The following is a 19,574-nucleotide window of genomic DNA, read 5'->3' as shown; positions in this document are numbered from 1 at the left end:
GTTGCTTAAGACATTTCAAAAGCTCATTATTGTCGAGTTATTGAAGAGACAACAGCGTGTGTTCATAAGACTGCCATGTTTATTTCTCTCCTCTACTCCTGTAGTGCGCATGCATAAATACTGAACACCACACGCGCGTGACACATGAAAGGTCAAAGTTCAATAATACAACATCTCTTTTTGAGAGATTGTAAAGTAACATACAACTTTGGTCTGGAACTAAAATCTACCATATGTGATAAGTGTCAGCGAAACTAAATAAAAACAAAGTTCAAGCACAAGTTTCAAAGTGTCTTTTAACTAAAGTTCAATGTTCAACAAAGTCCAAGGCTCTCTTGTAACTTGAGAGAGGGTCTAATGAGTCTCTTTGGTCTAGATGAGAGACAAGGTGATGCGAGTTGCTTCAAGGGAGTCAATGCCTTGTCTCGGGCTTGTTTCTTCTCAACACTTGGTGAAACTGGCTTGTAGGGATTGGGTTGACATGAGAACGGTTTCGTCTCACTGTGCCATTCTCTGTCTCGACGAAGTAGGATCTAGGTGTTTCTGCTGCTTCAGCTATTGTACCGGTGGTTCCCATATCTTTGATGTGCACAGGAGTACCAGGTTAGACTGATTTCAAGGAAATTCATTGTGCCGGTGATTGAAGTTCAGCCTTCCAGTTTCCTTGCTTCCTGCTTCCCTTTCGCGTAGCTTGTCCATATCTGGCCAACTTGGATTGAGAACAGTGTGGAGTGTTAGGGTGGTGTTTCTCAGTTTCCTTCCCATGAGTAGTTCAGATGGTGAATATCCACAAGCAAGAGGGGTAGACCTGTACGCCAACAGTCCTTTGGATGGATCTTTTTCTTTCTTTAGCAGTGACTTGGTGGTTTCTACTGCACGCTCTGCTTCACCATTTGACTGTGGGAAACGGGGGCTACTTGTTGTATGCTTGAAACCCCACTCTTTTGCGAAGTGAGTGAATTCGACCGATGCATACTATGGGCCATTGTCACTTCTTACTTATTCAGGGATTCCATGCCTTGCAAAAATTGCTTTGAGGGCTTTGATAACTTCATGCCATTTGGTGGTCTTGTGTAATGCAGCCACCTCGATCTAGCGTGAGAAATAGTCCACTACTATCAGATAGTTCAGGTTATCGAGCTCAAATAGGTCAGTGCCGATCATCTGCCAGGGGCGTTCAGGAAAGGTTAAAAAAAAAAGTTAAAGGCTTGTTTATAGTGGAAAGAGCACTTAGCTTGTCCAGCTAATTTACAGGCACTCCACTCAAATATTAGAAACAAATAATTCAAATACAACATAACAGGACTAAAAACCCCAACTGGCAGAAGGCAACCAGTTGGCTATTTACAAGCGTGGCCGAGAATTTGAACTCGGGACGACCGAGCACAAATCCAGCAAGTGGCCAGAGCGGGACTCGAACCCGGGACCGCCGGATTGCGAGTCCGACGCGCTGACCACTCGGCCACGCTGTCGTTGGCATGAGTGGCTCAGCTCGCTGCTGTTGGTGTTTGGCACAAACGTTGCAATTTTCAACCATGTCTTGAACTTCACGGCTGAGACCAGGCCACCAAACAGAGGTCTTTACGCGTTTTCTGCACTTGACTATTCCCTGGTGCCCTTCGTGTATCTTATCCAAAACTTGCAGCTTCTTGGCTGACGGCATGATAACTCTTGTTGTCTTCTGGAGTATCCCATGTGCAGTAGTGAGCGCTCCTCTGGCTGACCAATAAGGTTTCAGTGCATCATTACGACGAAATTTTTCCGGCCAGCCTTCCAGGCAGTAACTCTTTATTTGTCGACAGACAGGGTCCTCATCCTGGGCTTCCTTAATCTCCATTAGTTTCACGTGTGAGAGTGGTAAGGAGTCTAGGAGACTGTCAACATAAATGTTCATTTCTTCTTCAGGAACAGTGGCCATTCTGTTTCTGTTTTCTGACTGCATTCTTGACAATGCCTCTGATATATACATTTCTTTTCTAGGTGCATAGTTCACCGCTTTAAAATGAAAACACATGAGGCGCATTCTGAGCCGCTGAACTCTAGGAGGGATTCATCCAAGGTACGGGTGGTGAGAAGAGGAGCCAGTGGTTTATGATCTGTTTCAGCAACTATAGACTTTGCCACTATGTAGTTGCTGAATCGCTCACATGCCCAGGTTAGGGCTGAGGCTTCTCTCTCTATTTGCACATATCTGCATTCCACAGGGATGGGTGCTCTCGATATGAACATCACAGGTCTCTAAGTCTGATCTTCTTGCTTCTGTAGGAGTACTCCTCCCAGTCCAAATGAAGATGCATCCGCTGAAACTTTGGTGTCTTTGTTAGAATCATAGAGAGCAAGTACTGGTGCAGCTGTCAAGATAGACTTGATTTCTTCGAATGCTTGTTGGTGGGGTGTTCCCCAGACCCACTGGCTATCCTTCTGCATAAGGTCTCGGATTGGTTCGGTCTTGTCTGCTAAATATTCTGCAAACTTGCTTAGGTGGTTTACCATTCCTAAAAACACACGGACTTCGTGTACATTCTTGGGTGCAGGTAGGAACTTTGTCTGAATCCACCTCAATACCATTTGCGCTAACAACATTGCCTAGGAACTTGATCTTGGGAACTCGGAAAGTACACCTGTCAATGTTAAGTGTAAGACCAGCCTCACTTAGACGCTCTAACACTTTCTGTAATCTGTAATCATGTAGCTCTATGGTGGGGGCATGAACTAGAACATCATCAATGTTGCATTCAACTCCTTCAAGAATTCTACTCATGCACTTTTGAAAACTTTTCAAAACCAGAGCTTATTCCATAAGGCAGCATGTTAAAACAGTACCGTCCCCAGGGTGTGATGAAGGTTGTGAGTGGTCTCGAGATTTCGGCCAGCTTTATTTGCCAAAACCCAGAATTTGCATCGAGCTTGTTGAAGTACTTTGCACGTGCTAGCTTTCCCGAGGTGAGGTCCACGAAGGGAAGAGGGTGATTCTCACGCTGAACATACTCATTGAGCTTTGTTAAGTCTACACACACTCTGACTTAAGCATCTGGTTTAAGGGTTACTACCATTAGACCACACCATTCAGTTGGAAGGTCCACTGGCGAAATCACTTCGTTCTTTATTATCCTTTCGATTTCGTGCTTGGTTTCTTCATACAGTATCATAGGGACCTTTCTTGGCACATTCAGTGCAAAGGGTTTTGCGTCATATTTTAGCTCGATGGTGTGCTCATCTTTCATGGTACACAGTCCTTCAAACAACTGTGGGTAGTCACGCATCACTTTTGCCTTGTACTCGTCCGTTGTCAGTTCACACAATCGTGATGTAAGGTTTAGTTTCACTGCAGCAGATCTACTCAGAAGTGGTCGTGCTAAGCTTTCTATGACATATACGGTTTCCTTTGTGGAAGTTTGGTTGTAAGCGAGAGTGACTGTGAATTCTCCCTTACAGTTCATCCTGTAATTGCATGGATCCAGGAGCACTTTATCAGTAGGCTTAAGGTGTATCTTCAGATCAATGTTTAGGAAGGCATTGTATGGGACAACAGTTGCATCTGCACCACTATCAAGCGTGACGTTAACTGGTTTCTTGTCCACAAGAACGGTTGCAATCCATGGTGACTCTGTGGCGTTGCTTTGGACTTCACAAACGTCCACGATTTCTCCTAGAAATAAAGATTCTTCCTCTTCAGCAACTTCAAATACTTTTCCTGGTTTGGAACTTTTACAAGCCTGCGCCCAATGACCGATTTTTGAACACTTGTTACACTTTTAGAGGCGTGCCGGACACGTTTTCTGCAGGTGCAATTTTCCAAGGCACCTTTGGCACTTTTGATCAGGATTTTTCTCTTTCAAACTGTCGGAAGGTTTCTCTTTAGACTTGTCTTGCGATTTCTCTTTAAAGTTTCCTTTGTTTCTCCGTGATTTTCCTTTCGCGATGCCATCAACATGTGCTGGAGTAGACTGGAATCTGCCGTCAAAAATGTTTTGTTGTTGTTTCACTGTCTCTCTTTGTCTCACTCAACTTGTAGCTTTTTCCAGGGTGAGATTTGAATCTAGTTGAAGTTTTTCCGAAAGTTCACGGTTTTGTAATCCCACGACAATACGGTCGCGAATGAGCTCTTCTTTTAGCGGGCCAAAATTGCAGTACCTTGCCAGGCCATACAAATCTGTTATAAAACTATCCACCGATTCTCCCGCTCGTTGACTTCTTGAGTTAAATTTTGCTCGCTCGAAGACGAAGTAATTTTCGATTTTTCCTTTACCTCTTTATAATTCTCTTTTTGGGTGGTGAATTCGATTGAGATGAAGATATCGTCCGCTTGTTCGCTCATTGTTTAAATTCATGTGTTTACTTGATTTATCAAGCCCAGTAGCCTTGCGAAATCTCTCAAACCTTTGAATCCACTTTGGCCACTCTTCCGGCTTGAATGAAAATTTCTCCGGTGTGGTTACTTGAAAATTAGCGACCGGTCGAATGTTTGGCTGGACAACTTGTGGTTGTGCTATCTCAGGTTGTTCTTCGGCGCCCGCCAATACGCCAGAAGGATTTCCTTCGTGTTCGGCTTCATTGTCTGACATGTTCTCGCTGTTTTACTTGTTGAATTAATTCTTGACCGTTGGTACAAAATTTTCTTTTTCACCACGATGTGTTAAGACTTTCCGTAGGGTCTAAGTGAAATTAATCCCGCTTCTGACACCACGTCGAGTTATTGAAGGGACAACAGTGTGTGTTCATAAGACTGCGATGTTTATTCGTCTCCTCTATTTCGGTAGTGCGCAAGCCTAATTACTGAACAACACGCGCGTGACACATGAAAGGTCAATGTTCAGTAACACAACAATTATTAGCCCGTACAAAGTTAGTTCGATTATCGCTACATATTTTTTGTAGTCTCCCACACCGTGCAATGAACCTCTTCAAAGCCATAAATGATCCGCTGATAGATCGTCCACTAGTGCAAGATGGCAAGCTCCAGTAGCCATGCAAACAAACAAAAACCGTACACTTTAACTTCACTGTCTCTCTCTTTTAGTTAAGCTAGGGACGAATATCTTTTCTACCCCAGCACAGGCTCACTTTCCTGGGAAACTCCGACCGTTCCTAGCCGTTTTCTTTCTCTCTTGCCTTCTTCCAGGGGCACTTGAACTTTGTTTCCTGGCCAGAACTCAGCTGCTTTGTAAAGGAACTCCAGACCAGCGCTGTTGCGACGATTCACGTTTTGTTATCCAAGGTGAGATTCGCGGGTGACATAATCTGCAGGATTATCACCTTTCGGCACGTATCTCTAGCTCACCGCACCCGCCCCTAGTGCAGTTTCCAGGTGGCTCATGATTGTGTGAATCTCGGATACTCGATTTCCCACGAACGCCTTGTAGTTCGAGCTCGTCTGATCAATCCAATGAGGAATGGTGGTAGAATCACTCCAAAAGGTTATCTTCCCTATCCCATTCCTCTACGCCATGCAGTAGCCTGATTTCTTTTTTGCACTTTTGCTTGGCTATTTTTGACTCAAGGGCGAGTTTCTCTGCTTGAAGTTTCTTTCTCAGAATTGAGCTTTTACTGCTTTGGACGTACTGGTAGACTAAATAGATGCAAATAACTCCAGTGTCTGGTCGCTCTTTGCGTTTGAAACACTCATTTAAGACACAATTGCACAATCACTCTTGACGTTCCCACGCGGTGCTGTTGTTTGCTTTTCACTGTTTGACATGAATTTCGCTCGGTGGTTAAATAACTCTATACTCCTTGGTTTTTTACACTTTTGCTCTCAAAGTCACACAAAATATCTCGGCTCGTTTGATCAAATGTCGAGAAGTGACTATCAAAACGCGAACACGTGTTCATGTCAATCGCTGGCCTAGTCCTCTTTCTTGGTCTGTTAAATCTGTAGTCGTGCACGTCAGTTCTTTCACATTGCCAACGTCACTACATCTCGATACCCACTTGCACTTAATTTCAACATAGGAACCCTCTTTATGGATGTAGTAGAAGTGCTTGCCCGCGTCCTGGTGCTTTTCAAAGGCATTACTCGAAACAAATACTTTCACGCAGCCAAATTCAGGGCTAGAAAATCCTGGCTTTGGGGCTTGACAATCACTATCAAGGACATTCTCGGTCTTATGTCCACTTTTGCGCGTTTCTGTTTTCTTGGGAGTGGGGGGGGGAACTTTAGGGACAAATGAGAACGCCCTCTGGATAGCAATAACTGGGCAGAGTGGGGAATCAGGAATTAGGGGCAAAAGGATTTGTACCACCTGTTCCCGGAATTGAATGGTTTTGCTCCACCAAATAGTGACAAGGGCACCCCAGGGAAAAATTTGAAAATCTGACCGGACAAGCTGCTGGGACGGGTGAAAGGTATGGCACGAACCAGGTAAAAGGTGGTGTTTATGCAGCATACCATAAAAGGAAACTAGGCAGACAGCCCAAAAGGAGGCATCGAAACTGGTACGCAAATTCAATGGCAAATAATTTTTTTTTAGTACATCGGGCATAATAGGGAGTTTCTGGGCAGGTGGCTGACCCTTGACACGCTTAATATCAGTGAGGAGGGATTGAAGAGCCCAGTTGTTGGCTAGTTGATTGGGCAAGTTAAATTCTTTGTGCAAAATGCTAATGATGTGAAGATAATAAGGAATGGATGTGGCTTTGAGGGTTCTAGGTAAGAACGCAGGATACTGGCAAATATGTGCTGGTTGAGCTGGAAAGGGGAGGTATTCCATGTGCTGACAAAAGCGAAGGTAGCTGTTTCAGTGAGTGCGATACGTAGTTTTGGTCGTTTCTGGAAAGGTATTCGATCTGTATTGGAAGATCTCATTTTGCAATTGTTTGGCCATCTCAGGATCCAGGCAATCTGCAACAGAGGTGTTCCTGACTGTTAGGAGACATGTTATTGGATAACATGATTCCATCCACCACTGGTCGGGGTGTGTGGAGCACAGTTGCTCATTAAATTCCAGACGCTTGAGGGGCTGGTGTAGACGTGAAACTGCATCAGCTATTAAATTCTGTTTGCCTGGGATATAACTAGCCGTAAATCTAAAATTATAGACTGCGGACAGCCAAAAGAGTTGTTTTAAATAACTGATAATAAGGGGATGGCAGTGGTACCTTTATTGATAATATGAATAGCCGCCTCATTGTCTGTATGAATGATTACATGTTGATTGGCACTTTCCTTCTCTCGCTTTCTTCTCGTCCTCTTCTCCCCTTTCACCGATGCCAAATAGCTGCGGCCGAAAATCCAAGCTTTTTCAGTTGTTCCACTTGGTCTCACATTATAGATATCAGCAGCCAAACGACTATTGTCGTAGAGTTTTCTAGGGTTAGAGCAGCTTTAGCCAAGCATGGGAATAGCTGAAAGATTAAACTTTTTCCGAAATCGGTAGGCGTAATACCGAAACCATCTTTGCCGCAAGCCAAGTCGCAGACACTCGTCCAAAGCATAAGACAACGCGGATTCATGAAGATCACACACGCGATTCGTGTTAGCCATCTTGGTGATCACAAACTGATGACCACGCTACTAGGTGATGATGTTAACTGTCACAATTGACCAATTAGAGGGTATATCAGGAGCTATACCGGAACAGGCCTTTAAAAAAACGCGTACAGGCTCCGCCGCCCTGTCTCTCCCCAGCCCCCGCGCGTTTTTCGCATTTCTTTTTACTGAACAACTTTCCACTACCATCTCGGAGCCTGGAACAGGCTACTCGGTGCAATGCCAATCAAACATGTAAATGTCGTATGACTCTTGTACGTAGAGAAAGTTTCATTATGCAGAATTAAAGAGGAAGGGGTTTGATATTTGATTTCTGTCCCATCAATAATAACCCTTGTTTTGGGGTACTTATCCTTGAAAGACTGGGGCATTGCTTTATCTATTGTCTCTTTGTCTGGCCAAATGTTAAGGTGACCGAATTTTAAGTACAGAAAATTGATCCAGGATATGCAAATTCTGTTAATTCTAGATACATGTACCCTAAACCTATGGGCCAAATCAAGTTCAAATAATCCAAGCCTCATTCTGATAAGGACGATAAAAAACAGAGTACTTGGTTTCCGACGTCTGCTGGGTTTATTTCCCCGGTTAATCTCACTGGTTGGAAACGCTGGAAACTCTGACTCGTCGTACGCACTGGTGATGTAAACAATGTTCTCACCATTTCCCCCTGGATTTAAGAAACTGTAGCAAGCCAGAAGTGTGAGATAATTTGGGAAGCTGGTGTAAAAGTTGATGTCCGAGTCTTCATCCATAAATAACAATTATTCACCGAAGTGGAGGTGGCTAGTATTAGAAATTTACCGAGGCCGCGAAGCGGCGAGGTAAATATCCAATACTATCCACCGACACTGAGGTGAATAATTGTTTTAGTATATACTAAAACAGTGAGATAATTGAGCACAAAAATGATGATTTTTAACTCATTTACTGTTGCCAACGATTACAATTTTGGCGCGCGATGACCGAACGGCCGCAGTCGTCGCTTTTTCTTAGCGACAAATAAAACTTTTGAAGGCGTTTGTTTAGCTCTTGCGGAGAAGTTTCTTCAAAAGGAGTTGTGAATTCTTTTTGTATTTAAAATAATTATGTAAAAAAGATTATTAAATTTAAGTTTTAAGCTTATTTATCAACAAGTCAACGAAGACGTAAGCTTAATTTGCATTTGTAAACAAAAAACTTTTTCACCGGTTTTATCGATAAATTCAAGTCAAAAAGACAAAGCTTTACCTGTTAAAACTTCCAAACCGAACTTCGTCACCTTCTTGTATTTTGGAAATAGCTTGCTTGATTACTTGTGAAATGTCTTAGTTTGTTACGGCAGCAAACCGGGAAGGCATTTTGCTCGCAACTTACGCGAGTTTGGCGTCGCTCGCTCGGAGGAACTGGAGGTGAATCAGTGAATATTGCAGGATATTCAATCAGTAGCCAATCAGAGCGTGCGAAAAACACTATCCACTGTTTTAGTATATACTAAATTTTGTTATTCCAAACTGGTTTAAGAGAAGTTCATCGACAGTTTTCGAAAGATGTTTATTGTGAAGTTGGAGCATATTCTTTTCTTGTTCAAGATGAGCAATTTGCGCATGTAACTCGCTGATTTGATCCACATCATTTTGCGGTCATTTTTACTTATGCGGGATGGCTTCTGATCATGAGCTATGGAATGGCTTGGTTACCTCTTACGTGGTGATGTTCGCTTAAGGGATGCTGCCGACCATGAAAAGATTGAGGGAATAGCATCGTCCTTTTAATATCAACGACCATTTAAGGTTACACGAAAATCAGTTATCTTCAAATGTGAGGAGCAGATTTTAGTTCGTTCGGTTATCTGAAATGCTGGAGATACGTCTCGTCGAATTTTCACAAGCCACTCCTGAAATATATGTCGTATCGAGAAATATCAGAAATCTGAAACGATAGGTTTAATGAACGATAATTTTGAAGATAGTACCTTAAGTCTTACAGCATCCGATGGAAGGCATACACGATAACTACTCTTGCAGCACAAAGGCACGTAACACCTATCAGGCATAGCACTATTTATAAACGTACAGCAAAAATGGCATGCAATCCAGTTCTAAAAATTGAAGATCAGTTATAGAATGATAATCGATTTAAGCTTACGTTTGAACCTTAATACAATGAATGTAAAATATCAGGCAGTCAAAGTATCGCGATCGCTACAAATGACTCTGTCTGTGATCGCTGTGCGTCAGTTGATCGTTCAATTTAGCATAGAAAAACAGTATCCAAAGCGTGTATGCGAGATTGAAACCTTTGTCAGCGAAGAAAATTGACTTATTTTTTGTTGAATTTAAAGGAAGAGACGCCTGAGAAGCTGCAGCTTCCAGCAACGGCACAGGTAAACACAGGAACCAGCCCCTAGCAACAGTTGCTACCGAAAAGCCTCGCTTTGGTGAAATCGTCACCATATTTGCAATCGGTCTATTAGCCTCTTCTTTCCACAGGAAGGCTGGTCCATTCAGCCACCGACCATTCTTCGTTAGTTCTTCAAGCTTCAAACTCTTTGAAGCATCGTCTGCCGGATTGTCATCTCGACTAACGTATCTCCACTCTGAGGGATACAATGTGCTTCGGATGATAGTAAGGCGGTTTGACTCAAACACATGAAAGCGCTTCGTGTCGTTATTGATGCATTTCAGCACGGTCATAGAATCAGTCCAATAATTAACTTGATCTATCTTGGTTTCAAGCTCTTCACGTATAATCTGACTTAGCTTTACTGATATGACTGCTGCAGTCAATTCCAATCGTGGTATTGTGATTTCACGTATGGGCGCCAATCTTGCCTTCCCCATAACAAAGCTACAATGGATTCTACCACAGGCATTCACAAAGGGCAGAACGGCCACTGCTCCATAACCTACACGAGATCCATCAAAGAAGATATGCAGCTGAACACTCTTTACTGCACCAAAATTCTTCGGTTTAAAACATCTGTCAACGTCAATTTTCTGCAACTGTGGGAGATCTTCAAGCCAACGCGACCACTGCATTTTCTCTGGTTCATCAATCAGACTGTCCAAGCTTAATATCTTGTAGCAGTAGTTTGGCCTTCATATTATAGGGAGCTATAAAGCCCAGTGGATCAAACAGTGAGCTAACAATTGCTAAGATCCCACGTCTCGTCATCGCTCCTTTCTGTACAAGATGCTGAAGCCTTCCTGATGCCCTCCAAATAAACTTGTCCCCTTCTACGTCCCATTTCAATCCAAGAGCACACTCAGTTGGCAATTCTTGTAGGTCAAGGTTCGCTACAGACTGCTCTCTCAGTTTCTGGGATTTCAGCTAGTACCCGTCTATCGTTACTTAACCTCTTGGTCAATCTAAATCCTCCCTTTGTCAGCAAGTCTCTTAACTGTGTCGAAAGCCGTCCTGCTGTCGTGGGAGTATCAACAGACTTCATCAGATCATCCACATACATGTTCCTTTCAACGGTTCAGACTACATCAGGATCAAATTCTGTCCCATAAATCGATGCAGTCTTCTTTAGACGGAAGTTAGCAACACTTGGCAAGGACGTAGCACCAAGCGTCTTACCATTCGGTATACTTGCGGCTGCTCATTGAGTTGACCATCTGGCCACCAGAGAAGTCTAAACACATCAAAGTCCTTTGGGTCGACATAAAATTGATGGAACATTCCTTCTATATCGGCTGCGATGGCAGTTGTTTCTTGCCGAAACCTGGTTAACACTCCTACTAGTGGATTTGTTAAGTCAGGACCCTGTAACAACTGTTGATTCAAGGATATTCCATGATACTTTGCAGCGCAATCAAAGACAATTCTAACTTTACCAGGCTTCACGGGTTGCGTTACAGGGTGGTGGGGTAGGTACCACATGGGCTACTTTGTGTCTAATTCATTCTCTGGCACCTTCTCCGCATATCCCTTGGTTAGGTAGTCTTGAATTGCAGAACAATCTTTTTCATGCAGGTCTTTGTCTTTACTTAACCGTTTTCTTAGAAGAAAACCATCACTTTGTTATTGGGTAAGTACGGTGGGTCTTCTCACCACGGCAATCTAACTTGAAAATGTCCATCTCGTCTTTGAAGTGATTGTTTTATCTTAGTTAAAGCTTTATTGTCCTCAACAGATGGCAATGTTCTTGTCCCAACGATTGAGTCCCTGAAATCGGTCTTCCAAGGCTTTTCAAGTTGGCGGTCCAAAGTTTCATTGTGAACTGTGGGTACATCATCGTCTTCACTTTGAACAACATTAACATGGAAATGAGGCTCACATTCTACGGACCCGAACGGCTGCGCTGTTTCATTCTTATCCTTCTTCAGCTTCTTTGTTTCTTCACTGATTCGTTCCCTGGAAACTACACCCCTCAGAAGGTTTCCTTGTGTCAGATGACCGTCCTTCGTAAACACAAAGTTCACTACACAATCCCGATCTTCTTTCTGGTCACCCACTGGACCCATCACAGTCCAACCTAAATTATACTGTATGGCTATTGGCTCATTGTCTCCACCAGTCTTTAACTCAAGCGGGAGGAAAAGTGTTGCTCTTTCATTCAAACCAATCAGAACACAAACTTCCCCATGTTCAATACTGGGAATGTCAATGCCGCGCAAATGAGGCCAGCGAACGAGGTCTTCTCTCTTTGCGATGCAACTTGTCGAAATTGGTATATTGACAACTGTTTTCACACTGCATAGTTCCACTTCTACAGAATCATTAATCGATTTCACCACAAGATCCACCAATTTACTATCCACCTTTTCAGAGCCTGTCATTTCGGTCAGAGTGAAATCATATCTCTGACCATCTAATCCAAGTTCCTTCACTAGCCGTTCATAGCACAAAGTGACTTCAGAGCCATTGTTAAGAAGGGCATATGTTTCAATCACTTTACCACCTCCTTTACCTCGAACTTTGACTGGTATAATTCCAAGACATACCCGCGTTTCTCCCGCTCCAGTGGCAGCCACAGCTACCCCGTTTCCATTACCGGCCCCAGTAATGGCCCCGAGATCTAACAGGTGCTTCACTTGGTTTTAACTGCTGTTGGGGGTTCACATCTCTCGATCCAGCATTCTGATTTCACTGTCTTGGGTATCTCACATTTGATTCATTGCTAGTTCCTCGTTGTGTTCTCACAGGGTTTCGGTGCATTAAGGTGTGGTGACCTCCTCCACATCCAGAGTGTTGGCACTTGAAATTCACCTTTGGGCAATCCTTAGCAATGTGCCCTTTTGCTAAACACTTGTTACATAGTCCACCTCGTTGTACAACCTTCCTTTTCTTTTCATGAGGTAATCCTTTAAAAAGTTCACACTTCCAAACTTCGTGTTGCCCTGAGCAAACAAGACAAACAATTTGTGCATTTAAGGTTCCACTTTGACCGCGACTGTTCAGACCACTTCCAGTCGCGAATGTTTGCAGTTGTGGTGAAGTTCCATCAGAATTCACTTTCTTTTTCCGCATGTTAGTCTCTCTTGCAAACACACTGTTCATGTCTTGCCCGAACTCGTTGTCCACCAACTTCGCCCTTTCTTTTATGAACCTAGCAAAGTCCTGAAACTTAGGTCTACGCCCTGAATCAATTATCTTCCCAGCGCATTCAGTCCATTTTGCTCTAACAAATATTGGCAGCTTCTTAGCAAGTTCTCTCAATGTGTTCATATGGTTGAGGTCAGCTACATATTCAATGCCCATTCCAGTCAGTGTTCGGTCTGCGGCATCCAATTGTCTTCCAAATTCCAACAGAGACGCTCCATCTGCATTCTTAAGGTTAGGTAAATTCAGCAGCTTCTTTATACGGGCCCCTGCAATTATGGGTGGCTTTCCAAAGTTGTCACGCAATGTTTCCTTTGCTACTCGGTAACCCTCACTAGCAGGCAAGTTGAAGCAGCTTTCAATCGCATCCCTTGCTTTACCAGGCAGTGCTGGATGAGAAATTGTAATCTCCTGGAGTTATCAGGATTATCCTTCTCCAAATATGTCTCAAAGTTGTGAAAAAAGGTGACATACTTCAGTGGGTCACCGTCAAAGTGCTGATACTCTACCTTGGGCATTACCACAACCTGATTTAATCCTCTAACCAATTTCAAACCATCGTCATTTTGCTGACTCTCTGTCGGCTGGTGCTGAGCACTTTGCAAGGTATGGGCCAGTGGACTCTTCCAGTTTGGAGACCAAGATTCTTTAACACACTGACTAGTCGCCGTCTGTGTAGGCTTACATGAAGTTCCATTTGCAACATTAATGGAAGAAGTTTGACTTGCACTCACTGAATCTCTTGACTGTTCAATCATTGCATTACCTCCCCAAGAACAGGTAGGAAAGAATGATGGCATGAATGAGGGAAGAGGGGGCAAGGAGTGGCTAGTACTCTTGCTTGCTGGGTTTGTCACAGATAAACTTGATTGGGTTCTTTGTTGCACATTGGTCTCACTAGTTTGTGCTGCACTTTTCTGGCTAGGAACTTGTTATTAAGAGGGGCACAAATAGGGTAAAAGATCTTCATCGATGTCTGTTTTCCTTCCATTCAGGTCATCCTCATAAAGTTTAAGTGATAGAGCTGCCTTTTCTGCCTCCATTTCAGCTTCTAATGATTCCTTTTTTGCTCTAATAGCTCGTTCTTCTTCATCCAATGATTGCTTAAGTTTAAGTCTGTGAAGGTTTAGCTGAGCTAGAGCTAGTTTCTCCCTTTTTTGAGACACTTGATCTAGAAACCACACTACGCCCATCTTTGCTTACTTTCTCCGAAACTACACCACGATTGCCTTGAATTCCTACTCGCCCTGATTCACTCTTTTCCAGCCATAACTTCACAGAAAGATCAAGATTAAGTTTTCGGTCCATTTGTTCATCATAACTTTTTACAGCCTTATCTAACAAACAGGCGTCCCCACCATAATATTCTCTAAACGACTGTAAATAATTTTCATGAACATTCACAAACTTATGCCAAGCTTCATCAAACTGACGACATCTGTTCAATACATCTTCCCGAGCTCCATCTTCTTTTATCAAATCCATAAGCCTGTTACGTATCTTTGTCAAATTTCCCATGAGTCCAGCGCAGGAGTTGAACAAAGTTACCCTTTTTCTCTCCAAATCGATCTCGTTAGCTCGCGTTTCGCTTAACTGCAGATTTTCAATGCTGTCTCCTTCTTTAGATGCTGTTGCATAGTCCTTTTCATTGAATCCAGCGTCCAAATCCTCGTATCTAGTAGTAAACAATTCTTGTATCAAAGGGCGTTCGGTGGGCGTTGAGCAAAACAAAACTTCACGCTGCGCCATCTTCGAACACGCTTCCACTGCTTTCACACGTCTTCATCCATTAAACACTCGTAAACAGTTGAAAACTGTTGCGGTCCAAAGTCGAAAACTCAAACTTTGTATCAAAGGCCGTTCGGTTGGCGTTGAGCCAAGCAAAACTTCACGCTGCGCCATCTTCGAACACGCCTCCACTGCTTTCACACGTCTTCATCCATTAAACACTCGTAAACAGTCGAAAACTGTTGCGGTCCAAAGTCGAAAACTCAAACTCCGCGTATGGTAAAGGAGCTGTGTCACGAAATTCAGCAAATTAGGAAAGTACAAAATGCCCGTTAAATTAAGAGAAACATAAAAATTACCACTTATTACGTTTTTGAAAACTGTTCAGCCAAACAGTTTTTCAAAGTTGATCCTTGCTGCTTGCAACTTCAAAAATAATGCTCAGGGGACACATTTGTTTGTCTCGGATCCCTGATTTTGTCATTTACCTGTAATTTCTTTGCTTACTTTATGTACCATAGCGATTGAGGGCGAGTAATTGGCAAAATTAAACAAAATGAACTGGACTGCCGTGACACAGCCCCTTTAAACTGTGTCTTTATTCCATAAACATTCCAGGTTTCCAAAGACGAATAGATCTGATCCGAGTCAACTTCAAACAAATTCACGATGAAGTGGGTCCAAATAAGGTCAAATATCCTAGGCATGATGAGTTAGGTTTTCCAGAATCAAAATACAAGCTTATAATGAGTTCAGTGTTCAAAAGTTCGTAAGGAAAAGGGCGAAATGCACGTCAGAAAACTTACCGACTGTTTTGAGTTCCACGAGCACACTTCCAAAAGGGCAAATTTACAAAGAGTCAGGTTTCAAAAACACGTGGTTACATTGCAGGCATGAAATACGTGCGCAGCGGTAGTAACACTAGACTTGGCACGAAAAGGTAACCGAGTGTCCAAAAAGTAACTGGATGGTTATGGCCTGCAAAATACCACTGTAGCCCAGTTGCTAGGTAATTGCTTTTGTGAATGGGAACAGATCGATATGCATGCCGCAAGTCGATTTTAGCCATGAAATAGTTTGGTTGTAGCATTTTTATAGCGTTTTCTAAAGTTTGAAATTTAAAGGATGAACAGCTGATGTAATCATTACGGGTCCGCCCAGGAGGACAAGAGAGCAATCGCGTATTAATCGAACCTCTGATGAGTCTTGTTTGGGAATAGCTCCCAGGGCACTGATAATAGTGGGTTTAACGTCAGTAATTACTTAGTTACCATCTGCAATTTCGCCCAAAATAGTCTGCTCAACTTTGGGTTTGTAGGTTGCACTAGTTTCAGATTTGTAATATTATTCTGTTGAGCAGGTAGAAAAATACAATCTGCCAGTGCCAACTTAAAGCCATGCAAAATCTATGAGGAGTGCCTCATCCTCATCGCCAATTAGTTCTGCCAGCCAGAAATCAGTGTTAAGTGGGGAGGCCAGTGGAAGTCAGCTAGATGAAGGTGGACCCCCTTCTCCCTGGACCGAGCCGCTAACCCCTGGATGACCATGAGAGGGGTGCGCAAGCCCGCATGTTCTGCCATTTACCTGACGATTGCAGACATGGGCAAAATGATAGTCTGCAAGAGAACAGCCCTTCACCCGAATAAAATTCCTACATATTACCCTGCCATCTGGACTAGGGTTTGCCAGGGCAGATCCCAAGGAAGATGTTCCCACTGCATATCGTTTAGACTCCGGAATTACAGTGTGGAGATGGTGGGGGTCGAAGCTCCACAGATAATTACTAGGGGTACCTTCCGGCAAGTGCCAACGAGACGAATTAGTTTATCTTTTGTGGAATGTGCCTATTTAGATCTTCTTTCATAATTTTAGAGGTTTAAAATGGATTCCGCTATAGAAAAGGATGGCACCCAACTTCAAAACAACAACTTTGGCACATTCTAGGCTTTCACTTTTATTAAACAATAACAACATGGTTTAAAGCTTTGTTGGTAAATATGAGCAAGTTAGCACTTATGTTTCATGGAAAATTCCATTGTATCGAAGCTATAAACGTGAGAAAGAAAAATATAGCTCAAATGAAGCCTTTGATTGCTGAAATTAAAAATAATTAAATTCCGAGCAACGGCGTCATCAGGGATAAGAAAAATATTTTGTGTGTTAATATACATAAGAAAACAATTGGTGTAAACTAAAATGTGTGAAGAGCGCTCAAGGATGGGGCGGAATGTATTAGAGGTATAAAAATATAAACTTGAATAAAATACAGAGATGTAATGAGCGAGTGTCACAGGACAAAGAGCCTCTTGAAACTCATAATAGTCTGAAAAACAAAAGGTCCGCAAATTCGTTGCATTCCTCCCGGGAGTTTTGGGCTGTCTCAATGTAAATCGAGCAGCAAAAAAACATGCTGGTAGACAAAATCTCTCGAAAAACAAATACATTTTAAAAAAGGGTCCGCAAATACCTTACATTACTCACCAGAGGTGAGGACTGGCCCAATGTAAATCGACCTGCGAAGAACACGCTGGTTCTTATATAGGTTTTGAGAATATAACCCTCTGCCTTGATCAACTGCCATTTAAAATTCAGTTCACGAAAGAAAAAAGAACACTGAAAACCCTGGTTCTGAGTCGAGAAGCGAACACGCTACCTCAATATAAATAGAGCTGCAAAGAACAAGCTAGTTCTGACAAAAATTTGAACGTAAAACCCTATTCCTTGATCAGCAACTGCGTTGAACACAATTTATAAAGCAAACCAGAGCACTAATTGCCCTTTCAAACTAGAAATCGTATTAAACCTTGCTCACCAGATATGTCCTCTTGAACAGACAACGAACAGCTGCACACCGAATCACCCAATCTTGAACCACGAGTTGTAAATACAAGACCATGACGTCATTACCCAAATATGGGGTCTTACTTACACCCAAACCACAGGTAACCCAGGCTCTGTGATAGTACCACAGTACGGTTCCAGTAAAATTACAGTGTTGGTCTGGGGTAAAAACACCATCCTAAAATTTATGGGTAATACTAAATAAGGATCAATGAAACTTACTCTGCAGTTAGTTGTTGTTGTCCTTATCGCTCCACCGAAGTTTCGTGATACTTTGCAGTAATTTCTTCAAATTCACTCTATATACAGTAACAATATACAAGGTAGGAGACACGAGATGCCATTTTCGCCGACATGCTCTCATTCAACACAACGTTTTCCACGAAATTCGAACTCCAACGGAAAATAAAAATGCCAGGATCGTAGAAATAGGATAGCAGCAGATATAGAAACCAATGAAGCTTTCCCAGATAGAGAAATTAATCCCACAGACTTTGACAAACTCGAACGATATAATCCAAACAGACCGAGAATATGCTCGCCAAAGCAGCCGGGCCAGATCAACGCGCGGCCAAGAAAATGAGGCCTGGGCACTGTACAAAAAAATTCCATCCCGGGAGTCCTGGGGTGACCTTTCGGGGGACCGATACATCATTTGCGCAAAACCAGCCTCCCCTGCTGGAAAAGTACTTGATAGAAGGCAATTTTTCTTCCTAGCCAATCACAATCCGCCAGAGCAAACACCGCACACGCGCCTAAATTTAAATGCCTACAAAAAATAAACAAAACCAGGATAGTCTGCCGAGTTACAAGGCGCTGCATTTCTTTTATTAAGGAATGCAAATAACAGTAATGAAACTATGAAATAACAACGCTAAATACTTACAAGGTGGGCTAAAAACAAGGTTGAACAAAAGGTAGATGTATGACTGAGATACTGTTGCTGTGAACTCTCGAGCGAAACGATCGTAAATAAACGGTGAAGCTTACAAAATAATGTCAAAAATTATACAGAAAATTCCACAGAATATGAATTGCGATAACTGAAACGAATGTGAAAGGCATGTGCACCAGTAAACAAAGAACTAGCGCGATTAACATATTTAGCGATTAATGCGGCTGTAACACGCCGACTTCTTGTCAATATAACTGAACGTTCTATCGGTTAAATATGTGAACCATCGTGACAAAACAGGGACGTCTTTCTTGTCGACATTTTTCAGAATGCTATACAAGTCGTCATGGTCCTGCACGTCTACCTCTAGCATCTCGCTCTGAATTTTGTCTCTCTTCTTATTCTCTGCTGTTCGCAGTTTCTGTAGATTTTCCACTTAAAAGAGGAGCTGCTCCCTTGACATGTACTTGTGGTTGCATCTCTGTGGAATAAGGGGTCTATCCTTGTATTCTTCCTGACGAAAGTGTTTTCTTCTCAGATTATCTTTAGTTTTGCTGCACATGGAACAGCATTCCCCTTCACTGTTGGACAGGACTTCACAGTGTGAAGAGAACCCTCTCATCTCTGTTTCTTTAATACCATCTTCAGTATATGTAATAGTGTTTTGATACTGGGTCCCCATAAACGTTGTCTGTGTCTTTCACTAGGAAACCCTGGCATACATAACTACTATCAATGTAGTCCATCCAAAGTTTTATTGTGGCCTCTATGGACTTTGAGTGAAATGTTTTCTCTGTGGAATCGACATCCCTCTTGGGCATTTGCCGCTTCTGGTAACTGATGTTGCTGCTGATTTTGCCCTATTCGTTGCGCAGGTTAATGTCAGTAATCACATTCTGATTATCAAAGCGGACATTTTCAACGTGAACGAAGCTCATCGAGTTTAGCGTATGCTTGACAACACTCCATCCGGGTTTGGCGATCTGCTGAGCATTTGTGTAGATAAGGCTCCAAGTGTGGGCTTTCGTTTGTGTCAGAGTTTCAGTTCTTTGTCTGAGGCCCTGAAATACCCTAGTACGCGTCTTTTTATCA

General features: G+C 42.7%; 2 protein-coding genes across 2 annotated transcripts; both read right to left on the bottom strand.

Annotated features, from left to right (window-relative positions):
- Positions 1-3,023: 3,023 nt before the first annotated feature.
- Positions 3,024-4,565, bottom strand: LOC140953698 (uncharacterized). The gene is made up of 3 exons (XM_073403105.1): positions 4,440-4,565; positions 4,010-4,214; positions 3,024-3,649 (listed from the first exon to the last, which is right to left on the bottom strand). Exons 1-3 carry the CDS (start codon positions 4,563-4,565, stop codon positions 3,024-3,026), a joined length of 957 nt encoding a protein of 318 aa, XP_073259206.1.
- Positions 4,566-10,522: 5,957 nt separating this feature from the next.
- On the bottom strand, positions 10,523-13,776 carry LOC140953697 (uncharacterized). The gene is made up of 5 exons (XM_073403104.1): positions 13,528-13,776; positions 12,584-13,429; positions 11,542-12,504; positions 11,054-11,248; positions 10,523-10,789 (listed from the first exon to the last, which is right to left on the bottom strand). The coding sequence occupies exons 1-5, from the start codon at positions 13,774-13,776 to the stop codon at positions 10,523-10,525; spliced, it is 2,520 nt and encodes an 839-aa protein (XP_073259205.1).
- Positions 13,777-19,574: the final 5,798 nt, after the last annotated feature.

Source organism: Porites lutea, chromosome 12 (assembly GCF_958299795.1).
Source record: "Porites lutea chromosome 12, jaPorLute2.1, whole genome shotgun sequence".
NCBI classification, from domain to species: domain Eukaryota; kingdom Metazoa; phylum Cnidaria; class Anthozoa; order Scleractinia; family Poritidae; genus Porites; species Porites lutea.
The sequence above is the reverse complement of the archived record's forward strand: the minus strand, read 5'-3'. Positions and strand labels throughout refer to the sequence as shown.